The following is an 8,686-nucleotide window of genomic DNA, read 5'->3' as shown; positions in this document are numbered from 1 at the left end:
TCTCATTCAGCGCAGACATAAGCGAACACGCCCCTGTGTAAGTGTGCGTAAGTGTGTATACGTGTGTAACATGGTGTATACATGTGTACCATAGTGTGTACGTGTGTACCATAGCGTATACGTGTGTACCATAGTGTGTACGTGTGTACCATAGCGTATACGTGTGTACCATAGCGTGTACGTGTGTACCATAGTGTGTACGTGTGTACCATAGCGTATACGTGTGTACCATAGTGTATACATGCGTACCATAGTGTATACATGTGTACCATAGTGTGTACCATAGTGTATACATGTGTACCATAGTGTGTACGTGTGTACCATAGTGTATACGTGTGTACCATAGCGTGTATGTGTGTACCATAGCGTGTACGTGTGTACCATAGTGTGTACGTGTGTACCATAGTGTATACATGTGTACCATAGCGTATACGTGTGTACCATAGTGTATACATGTGTACCATAGCGTGTACGTGTGTACCATAGTGTGTACGTGTGTACCATAGCGTATACGTGTGTACCATAGTGTGTACGTGTGTACCATAGTGTATACGTGTGTACCATAGCGTGTACGTGTGTACCATAGTGTGTACGTGTGTACCATAGCGTATACGTGTGTACCATAGTGTGTACGTGTGTACCATAGTGTATACATGTGTACCATAGCGTGTACGTGTGTACCATAGTGTGTACGTGTGTACCATAGCGTATACGTGTGTACCATAGTGTGTACGTGTGTACCATAGTGTATACGTGTGTACCATAGTGTGTACGTGTGTACCATAGTGTATAAATGTGTACCATAGTGTGTACGTGTGTACCATAGTGTATAAATGTGTACCATAGTGTGTACGTGTGTACCATAGTGTATAAATGTGTACCATAGTGTGTACGTGTGTACCATAGTGTATAAATGTGTACCATAGTGTGTACGTGTGTCTAATAGATCCATGTGTGTCGAGTAGAGTGGGAGGCAGCGGAAGCCGTAGTACGCGGCGTGTCGACCGGAGTGTGGCGCTTTCATTCAGTTTTTTAAATCGACACACTTGACCTGCTGTACAACAAAACCACTGATCGCGACGAAGGCCTGCGTTACTACTTTACTTTACTACTTGCCACACCGCCATTACCACCGCGGTGCGACGTTGTAATAGATCCACGCGTCAGGTCAACTAGAACAAACCATTATTTTGAAACGGTCCGTAGCGGAAGCCGCCGGGGGCAATATAAGTAGTCCCACAGACACCCTTAAAGATCAGAGTAAATGTTCAACTCAGACTAAACCCACGCAGAGTCCTCGGGCTTGTCCTTTGCGTTTGATTTGGACTCCTCCGGCTACTTTGACTACGCTACTTTTTCCCCCCTTTAACTTGCATTTTTTTTAATTTTGAGAAGCGTTTCGTCGTCTCCAGAGCAGCGCGAGCGGAGAGCGCCAGAAGAAGAAGTTTGGTCTGTGTCGAGTTGGCAAAGGTGATGTACGGTTTCTCTCTGTCAAAGCTAGCTAGCTGCTCACTCCCCCCCCCCCCCACGCCCCTAATGTCAACATTGTATTGGAGCATTTTGCAGAACAAATGCCCGGTTGTGATCAGGAGTAATGTAATGTAATGCAATGGTTAAACTGAGGTTGATCTAAATCACACCCCTCAGACCGTATCTGCAGTAGAGCTGCAGTAGAGCTGTGCAAACTGGGTGACAGGTCTGTGGGATAAAAGGTCCTGTTGATGGGTGCAGCAGCAGCAGAAGTAGGTGCAGGTGAGCGCGATGAATAGCTCTTTATTCCTCCTATAGCAGGATGTAACGGCGCGACTGGTGCTGGTCCTGGATCGAGTCAGAATGAGGCTGTGGATAGTGGACATAAAAACAACTGCCCTTTTGTTTGTATCCTCTTGATTGAACTTTATCTCCATGTAAACCTCCTTAAGACTGTGTTCTATATTAAAATATCTTTGGTGATTGTATTGTTGGACTGTTTCCATGTGTGCTTCAAAAGGAGCATAAAACAAAAACAAATCTTAAGTTAATAACTGCCCAAGAACAATATCTTAAGGCTCAGCCATTTCCCCATCCTTACCTAGTGTAATTCAATTGTAATTTTACAAATACATGTTTTCCCAAGTTTTAGTGTGAACATTAAGCTGTCCAACAATATATAGCATGTCTCTGAAGCTTAAAAAAAGTCTTTCTCCAATGGAACATAACCCCAATTCGTCCTTTATCAGGGACAGTGGGCATTAACGTGAACCTAATAGTGCAACTTTTTAACTAGAGGTATCAGAAAATAAAACTGTGGAAGTGACCCTTGCTCTTCTAAAATGACCTCCTCCTTTTGTTTTTTCAGATGTTCCAGATTAAGAGGATCTGCTGCATTGGTGCGGGGTACGTGGGTGGTCCTACGTGCAGTGTCATCGCTGAGATGTGCCCGGGGATAACCGTGACCGTCGTCGACGTCAATGAGTCCCGTATCAAAGCCTGGAATTCAGACACCCTTCCCATATACGAGGTAACCTTTGTGTTTGCTTTAGTCACCACTCTTGCTCCGAGTGACCTCGAAGGCCTGATAATTAATTCCAGACTGGTATGTGTTGCAACTCTGCCTCATCTCTCAGGCATTTTGAGCTGCAACACACAGATATTTCTTGACTGATAATTATTTCCTTTTTCAGCCCGGTCTGAAGGAGGTTGTTGAATCATGCCGGGGGAGAAATTTGTTTTTCTCCACCGACATCGACTCAGCCATCCGGACCGCGGACCTGGTCTTTATCTCTGTGAGTTCTGCACATTATTGCGCGTCAAGTATTTTCTCTGTTTGGGAAGCGGTTCTAAAAATGAAAGTTTCCAGGTGAACACTCCCACCAAGACCTACGGGATGGGGAAAGGCCGGGCAGCTGACTTGAAGTTCATCGAATCCTGCGCTCGGAGGATCGTCGAGGTGTCTGACGGCTACAAGATCGTCACGGAGAAGAGCACCGTCCCCGTTCGTGCTGCGGAGAGCATTCGCCGGATATTTGACGCCAACACGAAGCCGAGCCTGAATCTACATGTATGGGTGGTCTTCGGTCTCCAACTCTTAAGACCCGTCTGCACTTTCCTGAACGTCCCATGTTCTGCTTTAGGTGCTGTCCAACCCGGAGTTTCTTGCAGAAGGAACAGCTGTGCGAGATCTGAAGGACCCAGACCGCGTCCTCATTGGTGGAGATGAAACGCCAGAGGGTCAAAGGGCAATCAAGGCTCTCTGCGCCGTTTATGAGAACTGGGTCCCTAAGGCGCGGATCATCACCACAAATACATGGTCCTCCGAGCTGTCCAAACTGGTAATTACTGCTGTCATCACTTTATGGTTGGGATGACTGAGCTTGTGTATTATTTTCCTCTGCCGTATCATTGTATGCTGTCATTATTATTTATTTTAACAATTCTAGGCTGCCAATGCGTTTTTGGCTCAAAGAATCAGCAGCATAAACAGCATCAGTGCACTTTGTGAGGCCACTGGAGCCGACGTGGAGGAGGTGGCCAAGGCCATCGGCATGGACCAGAGAATAGGCAGCAAGTTCCTTAAAGCCAGTGTCGGTAAGAGACTCGAGTCAAACGGGTTTACGTCTCATCGAGTGTGTCAATCAACCGCTGTCTGTTTCTAAGGCTTTGGAGGAAGCTGTTTTCAGAAGGACGTGCTCAATCTGGTGTACTTGTGCGAGGCGCTCAACCTCCCCGAAGTCGCCTCCTACTGGCAACAGGTGACAACTGCATTTTATATTAGATTGTACAACTGCACACACTTGCTAACTTGTTTGCGTTACACTGTAGGTGATTGACATGAATGAATACCAGAGAAGGCGCTTTGCTTGTCGAATCATAGACTGCCTCTTCAACACTGTGACTGATAAGAAAATAGCTCTGCTCGGTTTCTCCTTTAAAAAAGACACCGGAGACACGAGGTAAATGGGATTCGATTCGGTGTTACATTTACGATATTAAAAACGATGTCTTAACTAGACCGTCCATCCTGTGTCTCTTTACCAAAGGGAGTCTTCCAGTATTTACATTTCAAAGTATCTTATGGATGAAGGTGCCAAGCTGTTTATCTACGACCCCAAAGTCCTGAAGGAACAAATCATCCATGACCTCTCCCAGCCCAACATTTCGGAAGACAATCCAGAGAGAGGTAAACTCCAACTCTCATACAGTATAATGACGATAGTGTTGACCAATGACGTGTGCTCATTTCTCACATTGATCTAGTGTCCCAGCTGGTGACGGTAACCACTGATCCCTATGAAGCGTGCAAAAGTGCCCACGCGCTGGTCATCTGCACTGAATGGGACATGTTTAAGGTAAAGAAACGCATCACGCGCAAATGTAGCAAACGTCAGGAGAAACTGGGTTAATTAGAATGCTTCCTCTTTTTACAGGAGCTTGACTATGAAAAAATTCATAAGAAGATGTTAAAGCCTGCTTTTATATTTGATGGTCGAAGAGTGTTGGACCATCTCCACCCTCTGCTCCAGAACATCGGTTTTCAGGTGAGACAGAAATGCTCGAACAAAGATAATATTCTGACCCAAACCATAGATTTTAGAGCACACGTTAGAAAATATTAACATAATTTCTCTGCAGATTGAGACCATAGGCAAAAAGGTGGCGGCTTCCAGGATCCCCTACACCCCTGCAGCGGTCGGGCCCCGCATTGTCCCCAGTGAGCCTCCTCCTAAAAAGGCCAAAGTCTAAATTTCTCGCACATTCCTGACTCAACCAATTATTCCTTGTCATCCACTACAGTCCCTTCTGTTGGACCTGGTCATTAAGACACTTAACAGTGACTAATTGCAAAAAAAAAGACATTCCTGTCAGAAAAGGCTTTGTTATACGGTTTATTAACATTTCATTTTAATCTCATTAAATCATGAAGCTATACATTATATTAACAATAATCTGTTTTTTTACAATGAACTGATCATGTTTTATTGCTGTTAAAAAACAATATACATTTTAAAATATTTTTATAAATCCTCCTGTGTATAATTCAATGCTACTGTAATACTGATTTTGCAAGGGCCAATGCAATAAAATAAATGTATTAAGCTTGTCCATGTTTATCTTTTTGATCAACTTATCAGAAGAATTAAAAGGACCATTTAGTTTTGTCAAAAGTGGAGAATCGTATTGATCTTAATTCAAATTTTAACTGCATAAAATAATTCAGCTAGCGATGGATTTCTAAACATTGTCACATTCATATAGTGAATTCTCCACACTGTTATTCACCTTTTCAAGTCTGCCCTTGCCTCTAGAATAGCTTGTAGGTCATAAAAAGATGTCCCTGCACTCACTCACTGAAAACATCAAAAGGTTCAAACGGACTCAGTTGTCAAAAAGAGTAATTTTACAAGTTGAGCACCTAAGGGTTTGGGCATTGATAAGATAATAACAGATCAGGAAATCCCAGAGGCAGCTGGAGGCTACACATCATTCTTAACCAAAGTTTGTCAAATAGTAGTTGTCACATGTGCACGCTGTCTAATTTACCGTATTTTCCGGACTATAAGTTGCACCGGAGTTTAAGTCGCACCAGCCAAAAAATGCATAATTGAGAAGAAAAAAACATGGATAAGTTGCACTGGAGTATGAAATGCGGTTGCAAGTGTGAAAAGAATAAATAATATCAGATATAAGTCACTCCGAAGTATAAGTATAAATATAAGTATAAGTCGCACCCCGGCCAAAACTATGAAAAAAGGAGCGACTTATAGTTCGGAAAATACGGTACAGAGACTTGACTATGTCCTGATTTAAAAGGTTTTTTAATGTAAATATTGGTATTGAGGTATTAAAATATAGTGGAAATGGTCAATCTTAGTCTTCAAACCTTCTTTCTTTGTTTCATTCTGATCCTTCAGCTTTTTTTTTGTCCAGCAAGTTTTTCAGAAAGAATTCACCTGTAATTCATAGTAAAGAAACATTAAAGTACCATGATATTATAGTTCCGTAAGCCCTATAAATACTTTTAACTGAAACTATGGACTTCAACTAATTTGATAAAACAGTACTATTTCTCTAGTCATACCTGCTTTATAGGAGGATCGCACCAAGGGGCCACTGGCAGTGTAAAGAAACCCCATGTCATTCCCAACTTTCTCCCAATGGGCAAACTTCTCTGGCGTGATGTACTCGTCCACCTAAATGCAAACGTCGACTGGTGAGTCTTCAGGGACAAAAATGGCATGTGATGTGAACAGTTTTTTGTGCGTTCTGTGCACCTTAAGATGACGTTTGGTTGGTTGCATGTACTGCCCTAGTGTCAAACAGTCCACACCAGCTTCTCGCAGCTCTGCAAATAAATCAGAACACATTTTACTGACATTGTTCCAAAAAAGCATTAAAGTTGTTTACGCACAAACCTTTCAAAGTATTTTCAACCTGTTCATCCGTTTCCCCCAATCCCAGCATGATTGACGTCTTGGTGAGCAGAGTAGATTTGACTTTCTTGGCATGTCGCAAAACCTTCAAAGACTGGTCAATGTTTGCCCTGGGGTCACGGACAAATCTGACAAACAGATGGGCACACAGACATAAATATGCAAAATCTTACATGCGTTCAGTAGTTTTTGAGTATGAAGACGCAGTGCTCAATACCTTTGCAGCTCGCGTACGGTTTCAACATTGTGAGCGTATACATCCAATCCTGACAACGCGATTTTCTCCACTGATGACAGGTCTCCACGAAAGTCAGGTGTGAGGCATTCAACTAAGATTTTTTCCTCCCTAAATGCAGATGACAGGAAAGATTACGCACGACTTTGATTTAAAAACAAGAAGAAGAAAAAAAAAAGTCACATGTTTACCTTTCCTTTATATTGGAAACTGTTTTGGCAAAGTGCTCCGCCCCTCCATCTGCAAGGTCTGAGAAACAAACACCATGAATGTATTACACAACACCGGATTCATCTTTTAAAGGCATTACCATCTCTGTCCACCGATGTTAGAACTACATAATCGAGGCCCCAGGCAACAATGGCCTTGGCCGTGTTGTAGGGTTCGTTGGGATCAAGAGGAGGCGGAAGACGGGCCGTTTTTACCGAGCAGAACCTGCAGCCACGAGTGCATGTATCCCCCATCAGCTAAACAAGGAAAAAAGATCATAAATAAGATAATTAGAAGGAGGATGTTTTTTAAAAATATATGCAATTATGAAAGAGTCACAAATTAAACATTGTTGTGGTTAAATGTTAAAAGTTATGAGCTATAGTATAGTAAGTAGTAAGTATAGTAAATATACATGAGCGTATGTCACTTTTGTAAGTTTAACCAATTTAGCATCTTCTTATTCTCAACAAGTAATTTATTTTTAAAAAGGGAACAAGCGGTAGAAAATGGATGGATGGAAAAACAAATCAAATTGTACATACATTGTGTCGTAATCAGATATGTCATAATTAATATTGGCACATTGCTTGTAAGTAGAACTCTTTAGGGAGTGGTAATTTTACCATAATTGTTGCTGTTGCAGTAGAATACTCTCCTCCTCCCCAGCATTCCCCAATGTTAGGACACCTGGCCTCTTCACATACCTAGGCATAACAGAAAGTGTTGAAAAGCATCCAGGCAAACACTGGCATCATCTGCACAGATACTAAACTTACTGTGTGCAGGTTGAGGTCTCGCAAAGTGTTTTTGAGTTTGTTAAAGTTCTTTCCGATGGGAATCTCAGTCTTGAGCCAAGGAGGAAGCCGTAATCTGTATGGAAATAACAAATACAGAAAAAATGTCACATATTGTAGTTTTGCTGATACAGTACATAAAAAAATAACAGTCTATACATATACTATCAACGTACACAATAGTCCATGAAACGTGTTACCTTTCTCCTTTCTGTCTCTTCAGATTGCCTCTATATTCGACCCATTTGCTTTTCTCTGACAAATCTCCAGAAATAAAGTCTTGAAGACTTAGCCCATCATCATCCAGGAGGTCCTTCTTTCTGTCAGCGCGCTGTGGGGAGGACTTCACCACAGTTGACATATGACTTGTGTAAACCTTTACACATGAAAGAGGCAGTTTAAACATGTGTCACAGAAACTATGTTAGTAAATTATGGTATTTACAGCATACAATCTGTTCTCTTTTCCATCGTTGTAACGTTAGTTAGCATAGGCATAGCTAGATGTATAAAAGTATCATTTGTTATATAATTTATTGTTGATCATCTTGTTGGTATTATTAGGGACTAGGGAAGAAAATTAACTTCCATGTTGGACAATCACATTATTATGCAATTTAACACTTAACGTCACAGAACTGCTGCAATCTTTCTGAAGCACGTTGTAGAGACCATAGGCATTCATGATTCAAAATGAACGTTAAATGTTTACGGTTGTCGGTTGCGATAACGTTAGTTGAGTTAATGGCTCACTTGTCAAACTGACACGAGTTTCCAATACGAGGCAAATAAACCTTTACAGAAAGACCTTAGCAAATCAAAGACAGAAGATACTTACTGCAGGACTGACATTTGAACTCCGTAATAAATGGCTGGAGGAAAAACGACCGGCCAAACAACACTTCTGCATAAACGACGCCATGGCTAGCTTAATGTCATTGGACTGTAACAGTGATTCAAAAGATCAACTGCTTTAGCCTTGTGCTGCGTCCAGGGAACATCAACAAACAGAGAGAGCAGAGATCTTATGCTCAT

General features: G+C 42.0%; 2 protein-coding genes across 2 annotated transcripts; one reads left to right on the top strand and one right to left on the bottom strand.

Moving 5' to 3' along the window:
* Positions 1–1,377: 1,377 nt before the first annotated feature.
* On the top strand, positions 1,378–4,863 carry ugdh (UDP-glucose 6-dehydrogenase). The gene is made up of 12 exons (XM_072463952.1): positions 1,378–1,470; positions 2,339–2,500; positions 2,664–2,765; positions 2,840–3,040; positions 3,114–3,311; positions 3,420–3,567; positions 3,637–3,731; positions 3,802–3,932; positions 4,020–4,159; positions 4,237–4,328; positions 4,407–4,517; positions 4,612–4,863. The coding sequence occupies exons 2-12, from the start codon at positions 2,339–2,341 to the stop codon at positions 4,720–4,722; spliced, it is 1,491 nt and encodes a 496-aa protein (XP_072320053.1). The 5' UTR covers positions 1,378–1,470; the 3' UTR covers positions 4,723–4,863.
* A 947-nt stretch (positions 4,864–5,810) lies between these two features.
* On the bottom strand, positions 5,811–8,670 carry lias (lipoic acid synthetase). Its single transcript, XM_072463951.1, has 11 exons — positions 8,490–8,670; positions 7,853–8,028; positions 7,635–7,728; positions 7,482–7,562; positions 6,956–7,112; positions 6,837–6,894; positions 6,628–6,756; positions 6,393–6,538; positions 6,252–6,322; positions 6,059–6,170; positions 5,811–5,930 (listed from the first exon to the last, which is right to left on the bottom strand). The coding sequence occupies exons 1-11, from the start codon at positions 8,571–8,573 to the stop codon at positions 5,875–5,877; spliced, it is 1,164 nt and encodes a 387-aa protein (XP_072320052.1). The 5' UTR covers positions 8,574–8,670; the 3' UTR covers positions 5,811–5,874.
* Between the last annotated feature and the right edge of the window lie 16 nt (positions 8,671–8,686).

The sequence above is a fragment of the Eucyclogobius newberryi genome, unplaced genomic scaffold, assembly GCF_026437365.1.
Source record: "Eucyclogobius newberryi isolate DKJ021-1_F unplaced genomic scaffold, fEucNew1.0.hap1 SCAF_4, whole genome shotgun sequence".
Taxonomy (NCBI): Eukaryota; Metazoa; Chordata; class Actinopteri; order Gobiiformes; family Gobiidae; genus Eucyclogobius; species Eucyclogobius newberryi.
Note: the sequence above shows the minus strand (reverse complement) of the source record. Positions and strands in the feature narration are given on the sequence as shown.

Excerpts from the sequence above, each read along its gene's own strand:
- ugdh (XM_072463952.1), top strand. The coding sequence starts at position 2,339 with ATGTTCCAGATTAAGAGGATCTGCTGCATTGGTGCGGGGTACGTGGGT. Across the intron at positions 2,501-2,663 it reads ACACCCTTCCCATATACGAG|CCCGGTCTGAAGGAGGTTGT; the intron begins GTAACCTTTGTG and ends TTCCTTTTTCAG. Across the intron at positions 3,041-3,113 it reads AGCCGAGCCTGAATCTACAT|GTGCTGTCCAACCCGGAGTT; the intron begins GTATGGGTGGTC and ends GTTCTGCTTTAG.
- lias (XM_072463951.1), bottom strand. The coding sequence starts at position 8,573 with ATGGCGTCGTTTATGCAGAAGTGTTGTTTGGCCGGTCGTTTTTCCTCC. Across the intron at positions 6,757-6,836 it reads GTTTCCAATATAAAGGAAAG|GGAGGAAAAAATCTTAGTTG; the intron begins GTAAACATGTGA and ends ATCTGCATTTAG. Across the intron at positions 6,323-6,392 it reads GGTTGAAAATACTTTGAAAG|AGCTGCGAGAAGCTGGTGTG; the intron begins GTTTGTGCGTAA and ends ATTTATTTGCAG.